General features: G+C 39.1%; 2 protein-coding genes across 2 annotated transcripts in view; one reads left to right on the forward strand and one right to left on the reverse strand.

Annotated features, from left to right (window-relative positions):
- Positions 1 to 1,361, forward strand: part of LOC110371693 (matrix metalloproteinase-14) — a 29,144-nt gene extending 27,783 nt beyond the window's left edge. Inside the window, 1 exon segment of the mRNA XM_021328057.3 lies at positions 971 to 1,361. Coding sequence (XP_021183732.3) covers positions 971 to 1,092 — 122 coding nt within the window. The 3' untranslated portion in view covers positions 1,093 to 1,361.
- Positions 1,362 to 3,735: 2,374 nt separating this feature from the next.
- Mid1 overlaps positions 3,736 to 23,405 on the reverse strand; it is a 42,187-nt gene continuing 22,517 nt past the window's right edge. The window contains 3 exon segments of the mRNA XM_021328111.3: positions 3,736 to 8,012; positions 8,819 to 8,853; positions 8,855 to 9,174. Of these exon segments, the coding sequence (XP_021183786.3) occupies positions 7,699 to 8,012; positions 8,819 to 8,853; positions 8,855 to 9,174 (669 nt within the window). The 3' untranslated portion in view covers positions 3,736 to 7,698.

Here is a 23,405-nt window from a genome sequence, read left to right on the forward strand (position 1 = left end):
TTGCCTCAATCGTAAAAATAGGTACACAACGTACACGATTTTGAGGTGAAAAATATTTATCGATTAATAAAGGTGAAAGGATAAAAAATATAATTCAAGATTACTCTTTTTCTTTTAATTATATTTTTATGCAATTTAACTACGAAGTTTTTCACTAACGCTAACTGAATAGCCTCCCATTTTGAAAAATGTTTGGGTTGAATAAGTAACTGTTTATGCTACAATGTATCTGTTGTATAATATCGACCAACATGAGAAGTGAAACGAAAGCCTACAAGTAAACGATGTAAATAGTATTGGTATAAAAGTAGTTAGTAGCACGTAGTGGTACCGGTTGCGGGGAACTAAAGTATTGTTGCTAAAGGCAACTTGATGTTTCAGTGGTGAGCGTTCAGTCTTCAGGCGCTAGACTGTAACTTGAGGTTCACTCGTGGCCCCGAGCCGCTTCATATATTAGGAGGGTTTTCACTCCGCCGCGTCTTCACTCATCCGCATCTGTAGGTTTATTTTAATTTCATTATAATTTTCAGATACAGTTAATTCCATTTCTTCTATCTTCTATATACTCAACCGTGGTTGACACCTTATGCAATGCAGAAATGGAATTCACAGTATCTGTACATTCGCACATTTTACATTTGTGTTACTGTTGTGTCCAATGTCCTAATGCACTTTGTCCTTTTGAGTTGATAATTACTTATTATTTGTAAGGTTTTAAAACCTCACAGCGCACTATACACTACAGCATGTTGTCGTGTGCCACTCGTCCTAACCAGTTAAGAATGTATGAAGCAGAATTCGTTGCATTTTAAAGCAATTGTCACTATAATTTAATGAGGCTAACATTACATTTGAAACTATATAAAGTGTTTTAGAAACGGATTCTGTCTTTATAGCGAAATGGTTGGAAAGAGTGGTCGTCCACGATTGCTGTAATAGTTCAAGTAAGCATAGAGTGTTGTATGTACAGATGGGTCGGATTCTGGCGACAACAGCGGGCACAGCGGCGCGCGCTCGCTGACGCCGCTGTCGCTGTCGGCGCTGGCGGCGCTCGTGGCGCTGGTGACGCAGGCGCTGCGCCCGCGCGCCTAGCCCCGCCCCCCGCCCCCCGGGCCCCGCCCCCCGCCGCGCCGCCGCGGCACTGACTGTGATGTGTGCAGTGTGCCTGGTGTATACGCGTTCGGTATATTGTGTATAGCGAATGCGCTGCTGTGATGACGAGTGCGCCTTTTTTATACTGCGAGAACGATAATTTAATGCGAAGTCATAGTTTTTATACTTAAGATAAATAGATGATGTAAGCTCGTGTGTGATATTGACGTAAGCGACGATTTTTATATTAAATATTTAAAGTGATCATATTCTTGCATTTTATTTGATTATACCTGTTACTCATGGGGGGAAAATAATACTCGCGTTTGTATTTTTAATCGGTTTATTTAACGTTTTTCTGTTTTCCCAATAATTCTTCTTAAGTTATTAATTACAGTTTTAAATATGACAATATTTTTCGTTTTTATTCCATTTTCATAAACGCATTTTTTTAATAAACATCTTCACAATTCATCATAACACGGTCGTGCGACCTACTGTCTCAATCGTTCTAACTCTTAGGAAAATGCAAATAATATTAAATTTCAAAATCTGTCTACGATTATTCGAACGTGATTAATCTTACTTCGAGTGTCGAACGATGTCTACATGCGACGGTGGCGCGGCCCACGACGGACTACGCGGCCGCTACGCCGCGCTACGGCGTAGGCGGGCGTAGCGGCCGGGCGTGCCGCAGCCACCCGCGAGCCCTCGTCGCACACTAACAGTTTATAATCATTTAGAAGGCGTAACATAAGACTTATTACACGATCACTACTCGAGAAACACCTACAAACACATCCTAGATCATATCAATATATCAGAGCCCGCGTGCTGGCGGTGCGCGGGCGCCGCGCCGCGCCCGCGCTGCGCGCCGCAGCCGCCCGCAAGTGCTTACCCTTGTAATCATTATGAGTTAAGATTTTATTCTACACTACCTCTCTCACTATGAATTAGGCAATTTAATGATATTATTTATAGAGATTAAAATTATGTTTAAGCAGTCCTGATGACAGATCGACAATTATTTATTTTAATGTACTTTTCATCAACAGTGCAATCCTAACTACATATTTTATCAAAACGATATTTAACATAAACACGTTCAACTTCGGTATATGATGTTTTAAAGTCCTCATAATCATACATATATTTATATGATCTAGAACTCATCAAGAATAAATGAGACCGATGCGATTCTGTACAGTTAAAACTAAATACGAACACGCAATCACACGTTCAGTGTAAACAGTACAAAATGTACAAGGAAGTGTAACTAAACAATATCAGATGAACGGCTACAACTCCTCACCTAGAGCCAACGTAACGCTATCAAATTAACACAAAACATTCACTTTTAATGGAAATAACACTAATGACATTCATTATATTTATACTAATTTATGAACAGATCTTTCAAACAAACAAATAAGTAGATAGATCGCAGCCATCTTGGTTACTTCGAAAATGTTAGACATCTGTTTTCAAACATGTATTAAATACTTTTACAGACTGGTCACATCTCTTACAACAATTTGAGAGTACACGAGTCGACAGTTGACATGAAATAATCATTAAATATAATACATACGGTTTAATGCCTTCAATATTACTTGAAAGTACATTAATTAATCGGACTGGTAAACTAAAGGGATCGAAGTTCGTCGGTAACTACATGTTGCTTGTCAAAGTATTGCGGCGAACTTACTGAGACAAGTATAGAGTTACGAACTAGCACCAACTCCCTTATATACAGCATGATCTTATAATCTTAAGTGATCTAAATGTGAATCTAGTTAATTATATTGTACTGACAACAGACTTCTGCAATAAGTCCGTATGTTCAGTATAAATATTTGAGCTGCCTACAATCACAGAATAAATCTCTTCTGAATACGCAACCGTCCACTCGTGTACTTCATAAGCTGCATAATTAGGTAATACATATATTACAAGAAATGACTTTGATTTATCTACTTATTTATTCAGTAAACAAACTTATCCAAATCAAATAAAAAAGTAACTTTACCCAACGAGTTAAATTTAGACGTGTACTCTAAAGAGAAACTTTCGGGGTTTGAAATATGAATCGCTTACTTATGAAATTTTAGTTTAAAATAACGTACAAATTGTTAAATCTATTTATATGTATTATGTATTGATACACTATAACTTCATAAGACTTGATACATTTTCAAATGTGTCTTAATTTACTTAAGTCCAGCCTAGACAATGGAAGGCCATATCGTATCGTGTTACTTGTAGTAGGTAAGCGTAACATTACCCGAGAACATCATAATCATCAGAGGATCCGCACAACATGAGAGCGACCGCGCAAACTGAAACCTCAGCCATTATATCATTGTGATCGGTACTTTGATGCCCAATGCTTGTTTACAATACATTAACTGAAACGTCCGCATACTTCTGTGCTATTTCACTGTACTAGATCAATGAAATGAAATCGATTATATGCATTACAAAACTTCAATCGTGAATCATATTCGTTGTTTCTTAAGATTCGGTTGTGCCATTAAAATATATACCAAGACTCTCGCGACATCCAGATACTTTGACAATGTGACGTTATGTTCACAGGTCTTTTGACTCGAATATTATATTTATAACTTCATAATCAATTGATTTTTGTGTTGGGTATTAATTAAAAACACTGTTTCTTAAAAGAGATCTAATTTATTGAGTGATTTTAATACCACAGCCGAACCACATCTTACATTTTATACCCCTAAGCATAGTGACATCTACTGGCAGTCATCGGAAATAATAATAAGTCGTACAAAATATATGAACATCACGATTACGGAAACACTTGACCGAACGTCAACGAGTACATACTTATTGGTACTGAGTGAATACAACATCGTAATGTGTTCGAGTACATATCACAGCGCTTGAGACAATGTAGAACGTACCGCACACTGGTTTGTTTATTACTTACTATGTCGTGGATAACTGTTGTGAATGTAAAGGCTACGATTTGGTGTTTTGCTTACATATTACACTATATGTACTTTTGTGAATAATAATGTACGTAAATACACATTTAAAACGCTTAATCATCGATGGACGACCCCGAAAGCCTATACTTCTGTTTGTTTTGTGCGTGTGTGTGACAGTCAACTGAGTTGCCGCGCAACCTAACGTGAGGGACTTAAAATATAGAACAGTACAACTAGTTAATTCCTGATTACGAATAATTTACATTGAATGGACTTGAGGTAAGGCGCCCGCGTCGAGCACAGGGTGGGAGTACAACGGAACGTCGGCGAGAGGACCATGACATGGCGGACAAACGAACGAGATCTCGGCAGCAGACGGAGCATGGAACTTCCTACTTCATTATTTCCTAATCTTTACTTTCCAGTTACATTTTACAGCTAAATACATACGTTTTCGTACACTGCTTTACATCAGCTTTTCGTCATATTATTTGTGCGTTAAACATTTACACTTTATTTATGTACATCAAAACATACGTATATTATTTCAAAACATAATGTATACACTATCACCAAACGTTTAACGAAATATTAAGAATACACCCGTTACACTAAACCTAGAGAGAATGGCACGTGTTGTGTGTGTCTGCGTGCGAGTGTGCATGTGTGTGTGCATGCAGTGATGCGTGCGCCGCGTGTGTACCGATCGTCACCGCTAGTCTCACGTCTCGGGCTTTGCTCCGACATCTTCGAACTAATGCTGATCCTGTGTCTGCGCTCAAACTGTGTCCAGGACAGACGGTGACCATTACAACGGATTGTTATTCGTCACGCTCGTGTATCGTGTAGTGGGTAAAGTATACTTGCTACAAAACATGCGTCACTTAAACCTGTAGCTAAGTTGTCGACGTACGTTGCGGGGCTGTTGGTTGAACGTCGTTATTGAACAGTGGACAATCAAAGGTAACAGCACTTAACATCCGAACCGAACTCCTCTCGTTTGGTCTTTTCACTATCTACTCTAATAAAGTGAACGAGTGAAGATATCGATAGTGGAGAGTGGCAACACTCACAAGAAGAAATGCACGGTCAATGTGTAAGTTTTAACGAGTGCTCGAAATTGATCCAATTAATTATGTTCTAGTAATTCATTTTCTATTACTAAATTTTAGACATTTTGATAATTTATTTATAGATACACGTAGATATCGTGAAAGAGCACCTACGTAGTAGGGCAACGATCAACTCGCAAAATGTTGCTGTTTACTTTATAAAATTGATGTGCATAAAGACCTGACTCACTGAAATGAATTTACCAGAAATTTTCCCTATTAAGATATTCTAATTAGATTCTTAGATTAATTATGAAATCAAATATTTACTTATCGTTTTGAAATTTATCAAACAATATGAATTTTCGACATGAACTTCAATTTAAGTGTTGCAATATCTGCAGTCAATTTATTGCAAATAATCGATCTCAAACTTTTTATTGTTAACATCTCTCGAACTCTAATACCTACTATAAACTCTCTTGAAGAGACTAACACTATGATTTTCAACATTTTACTTTCAACTGCGGTTACCAAAATGTGATGAGAATGCAATGGCGATACTACTCTACCCTTCGAGTGCGAGCGTTACACGTGATGAAGGCAATGCGAGGGATGAGGGCGACGCGCCTAGCTAAACAAACGGGTTCAGTGATGCGGTGCGCCGAGCGGGGCCGCGCGCGCCACGGCGCGTTCACTTGCGAGTGAAGGCACTGAGGAGCACGAACCACGTGCTCGACTGAAACAATAACGACTCACTGATCTATTGTCACGACTCTGCTCACTCTTTCTGGCATACTCTTAGTCTATATAGTAAACTCCTTACTGAAGGGGCGATTATTTAGAAATGCTATCAAAGTATTACAGATTTTGTACACGAAGTTTTGTAAACGTCGAGTGATATGAGTGTGGAGGCATCAGTATTACAGGACTACGGGGAGTAGCGCGTGGCTGCCCGCGAACATCGCACAGACAGACAAACAGATCAGCTTATATTGGAAGTTGACACAAACCAAGTCTTAAGAAGCGTTAATAGACCTTTAGCACCTTCGGTGACGACGATTAAGTATGGGAGTGGAAACAACAAACCGTTTTGACATATGTACACACGATAAAAACGTAAAAAATAACTTACTTAATATTATTATCATTTATTTGAATACAACAACTACATGCCTTCCGACGGCAATATTCTCAACAAATGTTCATTCAATAAAGTCTTAATAACCATTAAATTATGTTCTCATCACATAATATTTAACGATACTCTTCTAATATTCTTCAAAAATAAAACAAAACTAACAAATGTTGTTACCTATAAATGTTGAAACAACAATACGATGAAGGTCATTTTACCATTATCAATAGTCGACACGATATACATATACAATAATATATATTAAAAATCAATTCATATAAAAATCATTTTCAACCATTCTGTATTACCAAAATGTTAGATCATAAGACGGAATATATTACATATAACTTTCATTATATGCATTATTCATAATATTTTACTTCTTACAAAACAACAACTACTTTATTAATCCTATATTATTTCATTTATACATAATCATGTAATCACTATTAATTAGGCGTTGACGTGCGTGCGGGACCGCGCCGCGACGCCAGCAGCCGCCGGGCTGTGCGCCCCGTGCTGTCGCCGCGGCGCCCACCTCGCTGCACTAGTGCAACATTACAAAAATAACTCTCTAAGAAACCATCCTCCTTTACGAGTATACCTACCTATTGTCACATGTTCAAAAGAGTAGAGTGCTCTCGTCCGGGCCGTGTTCCGAAACTTGTCGCCTCAACTTTGTGCGTCAGTGGTACAGACTAAGGTACGGTAAGTTATTCCAGACGCGAGGTCTACTCTTTATCCCACGGCGAATGAGGATGCTGAGAATCCAAACCTGTCAAAGCTTGTGATTTTGGCGCGCATGTAATATATTATGTATAAGTATTTTATTGCATCAGGTGTCTGGTCTACATAATAATGTAGTAAAAAAGTATCATCACACGATCCCTAACACAAAATACGCTTCGTACATATATGTACCTATGTATGTACATTGATTCAAACTTTTTAGCGACCTTTATGGAGTTTTGCTTCTTAACGATTTCGTGTAAAATATTGCTTTTCTTCATGAAGGTACACAAAACTAGATCAGCGTATAGAACTCAAACTGTGTGCCTTATGAACAATGTAACTGTAAAACACTATGTAAAATATACGCAACATCTTCGCTTAACGCAAAACATGTAATCTTTGTTTACAAATCGTGCCAAAAATATTAACATATTGGCCGGAACATCGGCAAACAGCGCTTACGAGATAAATGCATAAAGTAACTGATGAGTGAACATTTGGTGTTTCCATGTTTCGGGTGTAACCAACGAGCGGACACAAATATGAACTTAGAGTGTGTATGAGGTCCGGAGGTGCGGCGGCGCGCGCTCCGCCGCCGCGGACCCGTCCCTCGTCGGCCTCGTAACCGCACGCTATTTATTATAATAAGTTCTGCACTAACAGAGGTTCTGATCGCAGGTCGGCGATCGCGGGACGCGCGGATGCGACGCACGTTAACGTAAAACTATAACCTCGAATCGCGCACTTTCACTAAACGCGTGGGGTCGGTCCAGTGGGTCCGTGCGTGCGCGGCCAGGCCGAGCAGCAGCAGCGCCAGCGGCGCGCGCGGGCGCGGCGCGGCGGCCGCCTGGTACGGCACCGCGCAGCCCGCGCCGCGCTCCTCCACCGGCGGACAGCGCTCCGCGTCCGGCCGCGCCGCCTCGCTCAGCCGCGCCTCGCACCGGTAGCACAGCCGCCCCTCGCAGTACCAGTAGCAGCACTCGTCCCACCCGTAGTTGGACTTGTTCGCCTGCGCACCCGTCTCCGGGATGCGCGGGTCTGAAATCAGTCGTCACACTGCATCAAATCAATTGTACTAAACTATGCATTGTAACCAATTAATTGTGAATTAAAACCAAACTGAATTCTGTAAAAAGCAGACTAACACTCGAGCAGCTCATACGATTCTAGAACAGTTGCCAGAATATAAAGTGGAAGGAAAGTTAAACTGAAAAGTGCAAAGCAACAATTGGTCAGAGACAAAGACTTCTACGAACACAAAGAAAAATAAAGTAGCTTGCAACTCGCCAGAGGTAGTGTTTGCTTTGTGCTCTATCGTTTTGAACTGCGGCCAAGCCATAGCGGAAGGCTAATTGCATCTAATCTGGAACCCCGTTGATCATTCCACATATTATTTGAGTGTGCAGAATACTGCTCATGAATTTCATATAAATATCCTGACGCAAAGTAGTCTTATTAAGGTTACATTATCTAATCACGTAATGGGTTATATTCAGTAAACAGCTTATATTCAATGATAAGTCTTTTTTAATGGCTTTGTAAAGAAGTATCTACAGTAGAAGAAGCCTTCTATTTCAGCCTCTTGGTCTAGATTTCTTGGATTATTGTTCCAGGATTTTGTTAAACAGTCGTTTTAGACATACCTCTTCTGCATATCACGTATATTGGCAAATATTAGCCTTGAATTCCTACACAGAAAAACTTATTCAAGCCCTGAAATGAATATCTGTAAAGGTCACTAATGAACAGTTTAAGGTGACGCGGAAGTAGTAAATCATTTGCGTTGTCAAACACAGTCTGCTGTCGACCTTAGAAGTGGTAGGTGTGACAGGATGCTAACTCACCGAGACATAGGAACGTTGGCTCGCCGGCGTATTGTGGGGTATGCGGGCGCGCGATCCGCCGGCAGGAAGTAGGGGCAGTGTTGCTCGACGAGCTGGCAGACGGAAAGGCAAGGCTTGAGGCGGACGATGGGCCGGCCGGGCCCGCGGCGGCGGCGCGCCCAGCGGCCCACGACGCCGCCCGCGCCGCCGCGCCGCCGGTCCAGGTGCCCCACGCGCTCCAGGTGGCGCGCGTGCCACCGCGCCGCGTGCTCGGCGGGCGCGCGCCGCGACCTGCCGCCCTCCTCGCTGCCTTCCTCCGCCCCTTCTTCCACCCACAGTGGCACCATTGTACTGCACGCCCAACGTCGATAAGTCTCCTGAAATATAACAAACATTTTTTTCACAACTGCCCAGAAAATTCAATAGAAATTTGATTATCATCGATATCTTGTAAAAAATATAACAAAGCAAGTGGATATAAGCAAGTAGTTTATTCTGATCCGTGACATAGAACTGCGGGCACAGAGATCCAGTAGGCGATAACGGATCGGAAGGCGGAGCGGTAATCGCCGATCAATAGATGAAGAGATACGGGCTCCGCGAGTAGCAGCGCCAAGCGACTCCCATCTGAGTAATCTATGACGATGTCATCTACACGAAGCCGTTTTAATGCTTTAGGAAATGATTTAAAGCGAAAGAAAATATGTTCTTTACAATCATTTAAAAGGTAACTTTTACAAAACGTATTTAACGGGAATTGATATAAGAAGAGAAATATCGGTTTGTGTTTTCAAACATAGGGAATTCAGATTCCAAGATTTAGTAAGTAAGTTGTGTGTATGAAATTCTTAAAAATCGGATTATCAGCCTGGGCGGCTTTTCTCGAAGGAAACCAACCAGCAAACACAGTTGCACGCTCTATTCTTTCACTCTACTACGTTCAGTCATTCTCAAGTTTTCTTAGTACCCTCGAAGTGATTTCGACCCTACCCGAAAATCAAAGGCAGATCACAATGTGATTTACATCTAGTCAAATTTTCAGGAAAATGTGTTTTAAGCAGTGTCAAACCTGTCATAAATAAACCATTCGTAGAGTAAAAAACGCTTGACAATATGAGGATCTGCCTTTTTTAATCCCATAGACAAAAACCAAAATGTGCATAAAATACACAAAAGTTAAAAATAAAACGTAGAACCGCATGCAATTCACACACGAATTTTTCTATTTTTGAAAAAGAAGCCTGATTTTATTCGTATTTTAGATAACAATCGCTAGTGCTCCTAAACTTATAGTTGGACGGTCTCGGGCGCACGGTGACAGCGGCGGCCGCAGGACCCTTATCACTTTTATCATGACAGCATTTTTCATTCCCGCAGGAAATCTCGCTCACTAAGCTAGTGATTAATTAGTTATCAAGCCTAAGTGGTATTCATGGCGCATGTATGAAAGGTAGGATGCAGTGTTATTGCGAAAACCTCCCCCTAGTACGTGGAACAAACAGTCATCGTAAATCAAGTGAGCTTACAGGCGCGGCTGATGACAATGGAACAACTACATACTACCATGATATGTTGGATACAGTCTATGACAGCGAAGAGCTAATACTGTTCAAAATTATTCATAGTTAATATTATTGATGCTCTTTAAATCATGCATGTGCATTGTGCATGTTTGTTAGTTCTATCGCTAAAACAAATATTTTCATGTAGGCTTGTAACCTACATGCGAGAAAACCCACAATCCATACAGAAGTTTCAAATTAAAATATAACAACAATTTGTCCTGAAACCTTAATTAACGTCCCTTAATTAGCGTAATGAATACACAAAACACTAATGACATTACGTATTATGTAATACAAATATTGTGTAACCGTTAGCGGCCGACATAAAGGTGTAATGTCGTCGTTGTATCGCATAATTGATGCTGCACGTTAGTCGGGGATGCCCCAATTAACGCACCCCGATCGCTTAATATCCAATACAATGCCCTTTTACGACCATTCGTTCATCAAACACCTCGTTGACACTGCAGTCAGCCTATAAACATTCACGAAACGTTTTTGGCAAATTGCAATCAACCCATTTCATTTGTAACCCACAATCTCCAAATGTTAAAAGAACAATGTATTTATACTACCTACTCAGTGCTAAGTAAGTACAGTCGGATTTAGACCGACTGTTATCCTAAGTACTTTTTGCCTTAATTAAGCAGAAGACGCTTTACATAATTTTATGTAAAACAGATTTGTGAACCTCTGCGTATCACGCAACCGTTACCAATATCCGTAGATGGTTGCGTGTTCTATATTCAGCTCGAGTAACTTCAGTCACGCTTTGGATATCATTACAGAATAGAAGGGGCTATAAATTGCCTGTACCTATTTTGTAATTTGTTTGCCCTAAAATAAAAGAAGTGGGTATGATATAGGTAGAAGAATACGTAGCGCACTATCCTCTACGTCTCCCAGGAGGTACATCATAATAATATTTTCTAATCACGTAATGTTGGGTGTTGCGGCGCGCGGTGTGCCCGGGCGTCTAACAAATCAGAACAAATGAACATCATGTCAAGCAACGTCGTCTCAGCGGGCGCCGGTGCCTCGATCCAACGCCGCGGGGTGAGGGGCCGGGGAGGGTGACCGCCTCCAACCCTATATCCAATCAATCATAGAGTGGGCGCGATGTGTCGCTCGATAACCGCATCCATGTGTGCTTTCTGTTTATACTATTACCTTTAAATAAGCCAAGACTAAACGGACCGTTACATTTCATGTCATTAGTTATTATTGGATTTTCAGTTTTATAATTTAGGAGGTTTTCTTTTTTTAGTTTGTAAGAAAACCAGCACTCTCGTAAGATTACAAACGGTGTCAAAATTCGTTCTTTTTGGCTTTTAATCTTAGAGTGGAGCCGTTAATGTTGTAAAAAATAAGATAAACTGTAATACTACTAGAGGTCACACATGTACATAAAACAAAAGGCACAAAACAGTTGTACAGGTTAAAGTTCAACTATGGCGACTGATTGAACAACTGACAGTTCATCGCGCAAAAGCCTTCGATTTTTGATGACCAAAGAAAAATCATCTGCAAGATAAATGAGAATTTTCTTATGTACATTTTCCTTCTAAAATAAAAGGTTTCGTGAAATTCCTGTGACATTTAAGTGGAACCTTCCGATACACTTATAAACCTGTGACGTCAGTAGAATTGTCGGAAATAGCGTATAGTGGTAAATCAGTTAGGTGGGATAGCTAATCGATGAGGAGAATGCTTTAAAAGAGACTCAACTTGAAGTTTATGAACTTCAAAGTATGTGTTGTTAATTGGTTGAAAACCATAGTAGGTTATTGGTTTTAATGTTTCAAAAAGACAATTTTTTCATCCTAAGAACTGTTTAACAACCGGAAAATTCGTTATGGTACATAAGCATCTTTTTTTCATTTGCCTGTAAAAGTAATGATCATTACGATAAAAGGGGTCTTGAAATAATCACCGACTTTCAAGTAAAAATAATATGTTTACGCTTTTTAAAGTCTAGCTATATTATGTAAATGACATAGGTAATATGAAAGGTTTACGTTAATTATTTTCTAAATTATTCTATTAGGAAAGAATTGAGCCATTAATTTCTGTGCGAGTTAGGTCGGTTATCGGCCCAGTGACCTCGTAAGCCGATTAACAACCGCATCTATATTGTACAATGTATGGCCAATACCGCCGGATGACTCACTCGCTATGATAAATACATTACGTACTAATAGTTTCTCTGTCTGCACACACATCCCTCACGTCGGTATATTCTGATGAGTAAGGGGGGTTCGAATGTATTGTCACCGCCGAATATTCGGTCATTTGGAAACGCAAATGTAAGTAATAGTCACATTAGAGAATTAGCTTACACGTGTTAACGTTACCCTTCACTTAAAAGTGGAATGTATTTACCTATAGGTTATGAATAGATACTTATTTTCTTCAGCTATGCACAGAAATGTAACATTGTCTTTTTACAACAGGCACATAAATATAATAACTCAAACATTTCGAAAACACTCACAATGTAGGCTAGTGCCCTTAGTTTTCAGAACATTCGCCACAAAATGTTGTTTATATGAAAATTGCACAGTTCTCCGAAAGAAATTATGCAGAACTTAACCTTACACTAAGTTATGCAAAAACTTGCAAGTTTTACGCTTTGCCGAGAATAATCAGTGTTGTTAAACTAATAGCTGGGACTTTAATTTCTTCCGTGAATAGACTACAAAGCTAGAAATAATAAACAGCTAGACTGGATGTGGGAAATGATAATAATATAAAAATATCGAGGTCTGAGTTTCGGATATTTACGATACCTGTGGGGAATCTTAGTTTTGGATCTTAGTTTGGAGCAGTAGGTACTGAGTATGTATGTCTTGAGCAACATATTTTCTTGACTTTTCCGAGATTTAAGATATTATAATATAGTCGAAGAATTATTTATTTATTTAACAAAAAAACTGATACATGCATTTTAACGGTTGCAATGATAATGTGATAATATAAATCTAACTTTTCTTATTGTCGGTACCTATGCGTTGTCAATTAGGTGTACAACTTAAATTGAAATAGGACAAACCCAAAGGGAATAAATAGATAGAATTTGACCGGAAGAAATCAAAACTCCGAGCTGATACTGAGAAATTCACGAATAACCGAAATATCTAGGGCAAAATGAAATCTAGGACACTGAACCAACGAAGCAGTTAAATAAGACGGTAATAAGAAAAGTTAAACGTACAATAGCCGCCCAGAAATTTACTTAGCATATTATATTATTCTCGCCAAAAACCTTTTAAGCCTTACATCCTCCTTGGTGGTTACAATAATGATTTAATCTGCAATTAATTACAGTTCAGTAGTGTTGTATTGTGGCCTATTCACCGCCCTGACAAGGCCGTAAGCGTGGTAAAATATTGGGCCTATTATGTTCAATGTCATTGCCATCGACTCGCAAAGTATTGTTGCCATGTAGACTATCGAGAGCTTAACTATGGAAAATCAATAGTGCTATAAGAAAGGGGATTTTGTATTTTTTATTAATTAATTGATGGATAAAAATAAGTGATGTTCTTCTTGGAAAATTACTCGAAGGAGGATAAAAACTTGAGAAACGAAAGATGGTATTATAAGTTAACGATTAAAAACATAGAAATCACGACGATGGAAATTAGGGTTATATTAATACACGTCTTTTCAGTCTAGCCAGCTGAATTAGGTCCATAAACTAAGCTAGGAAAGTCAAAAATATTAGTACATAAGCATAGCTAGAGGTATGTTGTAATGTATTAGTGGGAATTACAGCAGACACGGCGCTTGATGGATGAGTTCGCTGGACAAGTGTCGACTCACGGTTATCAAATCATGCTCCCCTTATAATGTGGCCTGCCATTAACGGTGCCGCCAAACAACTAAATACCCGCCCCTCCGACAAACGTATCAATTCATAATTTTATATTTATGAGGACATTTTCCTGCTCCTAATTAAGTAGGTGGCTACTTATTTTTTCATGCGGTTGTGGAACATTACGTGTACAGTATGGTGGTTTTAATTAATGGTCGTTATTATTGTTATAAATAACTTAAATATTTGTTATTTTTATAACTCATTTAAAGCACCTGAATGGGTTCGATTCCATGCCAGACAAGGATCAATGTAACTTTTACGGGCTAGTGGTGAAATAAAACGTTGCTTAAGACTCCGGGGCTTAAAAGTTTCAAATTTTCAATGCGACTAGAGGCAGTCGTGGGAGGTAAAACGCACATTCCTTCCTTGTTAAAGACAACAGTAAATAATCTGATGATGATGATGGGAGTATTTACATAGATGATGGAGATGGATACACACTTGTCTTGGTTTTAAGAGACATAAGAAACCAAAAACCGATCCCCAAATCATGAAACGGTCCGCACAACCGAAAAGACAAAACACTTGAAATGAAATGAATGAAACAGACGTAAAGTAATAGCCGGCATTTCAGTATAAAGAGCTAAATTAACAAAATAAACAGACAGCAAACAAACACCAGCTCCTGGCATGGAGTAATCCTCTTATCGCGTTATCCCGTTACCTGCGCCGCACCGCCTCGGAAGCACTCGGGAGAACTCGGAAGTACTCGGAACTAAGATAAGCCGTTTAAAACAAAACATGTATTTGTATCCGTCCTTTATCGGGCGCGGTAACAACTATTACTTGTTCTTGGAGGATATCCAACGTGTTTTGTTGTTCTATGTCTTTTAAATTTAGTTTTATGGGACTGAGATTTGTGTTTGAGGAAAGTTAAAATGTTAAAGTATTGGAATTAGTTCGTGGATCAAAAATTATGTTGCGATACAAATCGCGTCATCTACTAAGTTCCCAAATATCCCGGATGAGTTCATTGCTATCAACTGGGCATGAAAGCTAAATAACAAAAAAATATCTTCTAAAACCATACGATGTTAAAACTCGTATCTAACTTAGCAATCGCTTTTTCAACAACTAGATAAACGAGTCAAAATACATTTAAAATGTTTTCTCAAACCGCAACCCAAAATGGAGTTGTCTCACGAATGTTTTCCTCTCTCCAATAGAAAACAAATGGCCTTGGGTTAAAGAAAAGGCCTCGTTTTATTATTTGAGGAAAGTTTTTCTTTCTTAAAATTAATGAACTGAGTTTGACATTAAATGTGCCGGTTCTCCAGAGTATCAAATGAACAGCATTAGTTAGTCATTGATATTGATTTTATAAATAGACTTTTTGGAAACGTTGCTACCCAAACACGTCGATAATATTACTCTTGATGTACTATAATTTTAAATAGCATCGATTAGTTTCATATTTTTTACGTATCTACACAATACCCAGTTAAAATGTACAAACAATGTCACTTGCATTGTTATTCGAAACATTGTATGACCCAGCTATAAATGTGCGTAGAAATACTGCATGCGAGGAAGTCATTATTTTTAAAATACTCTACAGCGATATTGGATTTGAAAAAAGAAAAATGTTGCTACGCGTGAATCCGTAGCGCTACGGTCGCGGCTGCGGCGTAGCGTGGCGTGGCGCGGCGTGGCGTGGCGTGGCGTGGCGTAGCGTGGCGTGGCGTGGCGTGACGTAGGCCGGCCGGGCCGCATCCGCAGCCTCTTAGGTGAATAGCGCCGGCAGATGTTATTGTGCTCCGGTTCCGCCCGTCGAACGAACCCCGGCCCACGCCACCATTTGTAACAATTTGTTAACTCTACTATCAAAACGGTTACTTTCCACAAGATAGATGCAATGGCCGCGTAAATCGAATGAATTCACGCTCATGTTCCCTTTTCTGAAAGCTAACGTTTATTTTACTGACGGTAGAGAGAAATGTTGGACGAATTTGATTTTTGATTACGTAACTGAGTTGAAAGTTTTTATCATTGACATTTTTTGACTAATTGTTATAATTTCATATACTCTTGTAAAGTAAGCTGTGATATTTACTTCTGATTCCCTTAATAAGACTTTAATAAAGTCTAGCTTATTTTGCTGAATCTTAATACATGTAACGGTTGTAAACCGCACACTCACACTAGCTCTGAAGATAATCTCCCGACTACTAACAGCTTACGCGAGCGAACATATCTTTAATACCGTTTAAAATAGTGCCTACATAAGTAAAAGTTTTATGAAATAAACGTCCGAAATCTACACTAATATTATAAAGCTGAACAGTTTGTTTCTTTATTTGTTTGAACGCGCTAATCTCAGGAAATATTAGTCTACTTTTATAGGCTAGTTTTTATCCGGGTTCGTGCAGAGGTTCCCACGAGATGCGGGTGAAACCGCTGGCAGAAGCTAGTGAATAAATAAGTTAAAACCGTACTTCGGGTGTTTAAGACGAGACGCGTCTGAGCTGGAAGTTGTCTGATTAATTATAAACAAAGGTAAGGCTGTCTTTGTGAAACACCTTCGCAGTTATCAGCCGAGACGGGCTCGCTCATCGCCGGATTGTTATATTATGACGTTTTAACATCCTGCTCTTTGCCTCTAGTTTGTAGTGGATTGTGTTTGGTAAGAATTTAATTGAACTTTCTGTCACGTGCTTTATTTACAAAGATACGTCGATACAGGTATGTATTATAACAATAAGCTAAGTATTTCATCAGTAGAATATAATGTAAAGTGTAAACCACTGCAGGATTATTAATTACGGGTTTTTAAATTCTATGTAAAGATGCAGGTTACATGTATGATATGATAGATACACATTTAGGCTACATTTTACCCATTTCCAAGAAGTAGCTTCCTTGGGTCGCGGGTGAAACCGCGGACAGAAGGTAGTACTTCATAATATCTAGTGAAGCATAAAACAATAGCGTCACTAACATTAGTTTAGATTACAGAATCAACCGCATCAATAATACTCGGCTATGACAATGCAGTGCACTAAATAATGAACGCTCGTTGCCAAAACTGGAATATTCAGTAATTAGTAAATCGGCCTAAAATTGTTGGCACATTACTATCTACTACGCCCAGTGTTGCACTCTGGCGCTGTGTACTGAGTTAATTCGCTCCGGGAGCTTTATTAAAATACTCTTCAATGTCGAGAGGATACGCAATTTAATAATGCATGCCATAAAATTGTTTCGCGACAACAGTACTTTGTGTCGTTAATGTCCAACTGTTTTAAAGAGAATCGTGCGCGATTGTTGTCATTTAATTACTTAATAAATTCTTGCTTTCTCCTTAATATATAAATAATTCTGCGGGACGATAAAGTAAGATGAACATTAAAATTCCTGTAAACCTTTCAAAACTATAAACTAAGTTTTGGGGAAATCTTATTCAACGATTATTTTTATTACTTGATATCTGGAATCCCTTGTTGTAACCTCGTTACCCCCGAGATATGTCACCTTAATAGGTGACATATAATGTAATTGAACTGATTACAGTTCAATTACATTTAGACCGATCTTAAAAGCTGAAGTGATTTTGGATCATACTGAAGCTTCTTACGAGATTACAAGTGTGACGGTGATGGATTTTACTGCTTCCCCTAAACAATTCCCCACATGTTCCACTAGGCTATTGTGAATGCAGGCCACGAGGCTGGCGGCCGGCGTCACCGACGTGGGAGGAAGGGCATATCATAATATCATAAGTAAACTTTCCACTGGCGCACATCTCAATCAACGAGTCGCGGATCGATTCCCTCTGTTAATTCGGCGCAACTCTGTCGTGAAATTAACAACGATCAAAATTAAACGCTTACCAGACAAGCTTTCGACAGTGGGCGGCGTGATTAATCACACGCCTTGAATATTGCAGGCAAATGTCCCGAGGAGCAGCTGTACTCAAACAATGCAGAACACTTCATCAGAGAAGCTTAATTCTGATTTAAACGGTAACATCGATCGACAACTCGGGCGTCGAGTAGTTAAGCACCGCCTCGGGCTCCAGTTAGGTAAGCGACGACGTAAATTGTTAATGCGCGCGCCGACGGTTGCCAGCCATCAAATATGCACCACATTTCCCACGTCGAGTGGCCAACTTGCTCCGGCTGCTAGACACAACAGCACAAATGGATATCACGATGCTAGTTTGACAGCTCGACACGGCGGCCACATGACGTAACACCGATACCATCTAATGTGTTTCACACTATTTCGGTTCAGCCTGTAAGCCTACTAAGAGTTGTTCAGTTTCGTGCATGCCTTAAATGGTTTGCGTTGACCTGTTGTTTGCTTGAGGTTATACCACAATATAAATAGGAGTTGCTACCAGTTTACTTTTGGAATAATTGACTCAAGGTCGTCTGAAAACGAAACAAAGTGTTTCATCTTGGGCGAAACTTAAATTATGAATTAGCCTGCAGCCTAATTACCGGAACAGCGCCGCCTGGATTAATCATTTATTTTGCATTAACTACTTATTAATTCATACCGGTTACAATGCACAACAATTTACATTCCATTTTGTCAATATTTATATGACCTACCATCATTGTTCCCGGTCCAAATGTTTGTGTATGCTAAATATGGGTAGATTGGTAAATGTAACCAAAATACAATAAGCAATGAGCTTTATAATAATGGATTGTTTACATATTATCTGGGCTTAAAAATACTGCCAAATATAGATAATTCCACTTCAGCAGATTCAGTATTCAAGTGGGCATTTCTTACAACATCGCAATAAAAAGCTTTTCCTACATTTGTAAAATGTTTGATTAAGGAAAACATTGTAAAATTTCCGTAAGATGTTGGGGAAAATGTAGGTAGCGGTGGCGGTGACGGACAGGGGACAAAGCTAGGCATGAAAGAAGCCCACGGCGGTTAGATTAATCGTGAGAGCGTAATTCACGTGGCGACGCTGTCACGTTGCGGGCGGCGGGCAGCGGCGCTCCCTGCACGGTGCACGTGCCGCCGCCGTATCGACCGCAGCCACTCCGCCGATAACAAAACAACCGATTCCCTTGCATGCTCCTTTCATATTTATAACAAGATTTTTAATTGTTGTTTACTAATTTTAGAAATTGCACTATTGTCCGGGTCAGGCAAGTACCAACGCAACTTTTATGAAGACACCAATGGCTGACAAAGCGTGGTGATTAACGCTCAATCCTTCTCTGTGTGAGGGAGGCGTGTGCCCTGCAGTGGTACGATAAAAATGTTGTGAAACTATTGTCAAATTGAATACACCACAGTACGCCTATACCCAGTAATTAAGCTCAAGCTATACTGCAAAACTGAAACCCGGCAGACGACTCCAACAGCCAAAGTATTGCGAAGTTAGCAAATTGCTACGCGAAATGATACCATTACCATATACGAGCGGTTCCTAGTAGCTGCTGCACAGTTAAGCTCGGTGCCAACTCACATGGAGGCCTTTACGACAGTTAAATCATTAATTAACGAAAGTTTTATAAGGATCCTTTTCAAAAAGTTTAATTTGTGATTTCAAGATTGCGTAGCGTCGTAGCGGCTACGGGCTACGACGCTACGAGGTTGATCGATCGATTGACGCGGTCAAGCAATCTTACTGTGGTTAGGTCCTGTATGTGAAACAATTGCTTACATATCTCACAGTGTGATCTGCACGTCTGGGTGAGCATGCTAAGTCCCGTCGGTTTGGGCTTACGTGGGGATAACTGACAGTCACGGCGGCCACTCACAAGGCCGGAATTGACAAGCAAGACGTGAGACGCGTGTATGTACTCGTAGTGAGCGAAGGTCAAGTGGCACTGACTCCCTATATAATGCGGATACTTTATAGTATTTTATTCTATCAAATACTTTTTTTCATTTCAATACAGATTTTAGTGCATGAGAAAAAAAACTGAAATAGCTTAACTAACTCACAATAAGCAATGATTCTAAATTCGTCTACAAATTAAAGTAAAAAGCTTTTCGCCAATCACTGAAAAAGAATCATTTTATTCTTTTTATAGAATTAGCACAATGAAAGTTAGAGCTTATATCCAAATAGACTCAATTTTGACGAAATAATTTACACCAGTCTGTGGAAATACTATTGCGAATGGCGCATGACAATTTTTCCGATAAACCTTCACTTACGTACATGTAATTTGGGAATATTATCTTTAAGAGCGTGGTTTTAAGGTTGACATTCATGTGTTTTAGGAGTCGCTGGGGAAGTGAGGTGAGGGATGAAGGGCAGGTCATCGGCCGGGGCCCCGCGCCCCTCAGTCGGGGCTGCGAGGACATCGCAGGCGGGCGAGCTCGGGCGCGCCCGTACACACCATATGTCTTCTTGACATGTTTATTGAAAACTCGCAGATAACAATCGCCCGCTAATATACAATTGAGCCCATTGGATCTGATCCTTCAACTATTTACGATACAAGATCCTGATTCCCGCCTTCCACGCCACGGTTAGAATCTTGTCTATAACAGACGTTGGTCGTCTCCTTGAAATTTTTTGTCTTCTTAAAATTCTACATATCTATCTGATAGACTTCCGTGGTACTAAATTATCTCCTGTAAATGTGAACATCTGTAGAAAGCTGAAGTCGCACAAAAATAATAAAAATAAAATCTCTCTCAGATAGATCCCAAAAAATTACAAAACAAGAAAATAATACAAAATAACAAAAGCACCATACCAAGCACGCGACATACAATAAACATTATAATTTTAAGCAGCAAGCAAGCAATACGTATTTATCCAACCGAACATAAAAGTTGAGTGCGAGCATCAAATCATGGTTTTCATCTCGATCTCTCATTTCCTCATAATAATTCGCGGAGGAATGGCTAGAGGAACTATCGCATATAGCCCAGTTCTTCAATGACGGTATTAGGTCTCAATGTGATAGAAGGCACGCCTATCGTTATTTACTGGGCACAGTTCCAATTCTGAGCCGTAATCGAGAAATTTTCTTACAGTAAAACTCAATTATACTTTTCTCGATCTATGGCCTAAAACCATAAAGTTTGTGGCTTGACCATCAAACTTTTTGCTTACTTTTTTGGTTAAGAATATGCAGATTTCCTTCACAATTTTGTTACAAATCCTCGCATTTGGTCAATAAGTAATTGATCATAGCTAACCACCGTAACCCATCCATTAATTTCAACACCACGTACTCATATTCAAACAAATAAACTTGAAAGGAAATTCAATAAACTTGGAAACATATTTCAAGTTCAGTTTACACGATAAATGCATTATTTTAAACAGGAAGGCAGAGTATTGTTTACATCCTTCGTTCGCGTATTTACAAACTGATCAAATTGTAAGCGGGGTATTAATTATTACTTGAATAGTTCTTCTTTGTGATCTAGTTGCTTTTTCTATTTGAAAAATACTTGTTTATTGACTTAAGTGCCTTGATAGGGCATTATGTAGCTTAGTTGCAAGAACTATGGCACCGAAGACGATCGTTTGTAAAATAAAATTGCAACTTCTTTTACAGAAATGTAATGATTTTTCTAAATTTTATATTACTTCTCTGTTAAATCTTATGATTTCCTTTCTCGCATAGCTACTTTTTTGTATGAATAAAAGTAACATTCAGAAAAATACTTATTTTACATAGTATCTAGGCAAAATATACAGATTGAAACTAGAATAAACTCAAGTACATATATATATCAAACAGCGTTTCAAAACTAAAACAGCTTGAAATACTATTCGACGTATAAAGCAAACAAATATTTGGAAGTGGAAATAGGAATACGTTGCTACACAATTTATTTATCCAAATAGCTACTTTTTAGATAGTTTATAATAATAACCAATTTAAAAAAAAGATGATTAATAAAATACTAAGAATGCTACGTGTAAGTAATAAATAGATTAAACGCCATTCTAATTACATTCTACAATAAAAAAGTGTCATACACTATCTTCTAATTAACGAACCAGCTCAACCAGCTTTAGCGATGATACACTGAAATGCAGTGAAAGCCATTCCTTTGTAATTGTATCATGTTAATTAGTGAAGTGCAGACGTGTAGGCGAGTGGTCAAGCGGCCGGTGCGGTCACTCGTTGTAAATACACAATTAATTCAATAATTATTATGCATCGGCCTTTAATTGATAATGATCGCATTGTTTTGTTTTGCTTGCGCTCACTATTTGCTACTCTATGAAATACGTTTTTGTTTAGCATTGCTTTTTGATTAATTTAATGAACATTGATGACTGTTATTAGTTTTACAAAATAGTTTCCTGCGGTTTTATTATAAGTGTAAACAATAAAATGTCCGTGAAAGTGCTAGTGCAGAGGACTGAACTAAACTTAAGCACCATTAATAATCTGCATTTTTTTCCAAAAAAAGACACACCTAAAACCACTTATAACATGACATACGAAAAATAAATCGACCACACACACATACAAGGCCTGTGTTTAACAAGTATTAATATTGAATAACGATAATGTTAAATTAATCGGTGGCACGTGCCTCGACTGCAAGTCTGCCGACGATAACAAACTAATCAACATTCTTACTTCCGCCCTTTGTGTGTGAGCGTGTTCGTTTGTTCATTCATACCAAACTCTTTAGTAATCAATTTTGGAGAAAAGTGTTGGAGTGCATTTCTGTTTGATTGTATTCAAAAAGGCCACCATGGCATTTTGTGACCTGAGATGAGATGTAATTACAATGTAGGCATAATTTAAAGTTACTTTTAGTTAATAAACATTTGTTAAAGTATTTTCAATAAAATATGATACCTATATAGACGATTTATTTGTAGGTACTATTCACATGTTTATGGAACCATGTAATGCATGAAAAACAAGGATATTCTCTTAGGTTGTTATTCTTAGAAGGTACAACAGCCATGAAATAGATTTAGGATACCGACCAAACCATGGACAATAATATCTACATGCGGGTCTACCGATACAAACTAATGGACATTCCGAGCCCGGTGTACACGTCGTTGTATACAGCCTCAGCCTTTGCAAGTATATCTCGTTAATTAATGTCTACTTCATGTAGGTGTGTTGAGTAGACGAGCCAATGCGGTTGTCATGTGCTAGTGCTGAGGCTTCGCCGCGGCCGAGTCGCGCGCTATCGGCGCGATCGTTCGCTCCGCGCCACTCCACCGGGTTTTTGGGTCAAGCGGGTT

Source organism: Helicoverpa armigera, chromosome 5 (genome assembly GCF_030705265.1).
Source record: "Helicoverpa armigera isolate CAAS_96S chromosome 5, ASM3070526v1, whole genome shotgun sequence".
Taxonomy (NCBI): Eukaryota; Metazoa; Arthropoda; class Insecta; order Lepidoptera; family Noctuidae; genus Helicoverpa; species Helicoverpa armigera.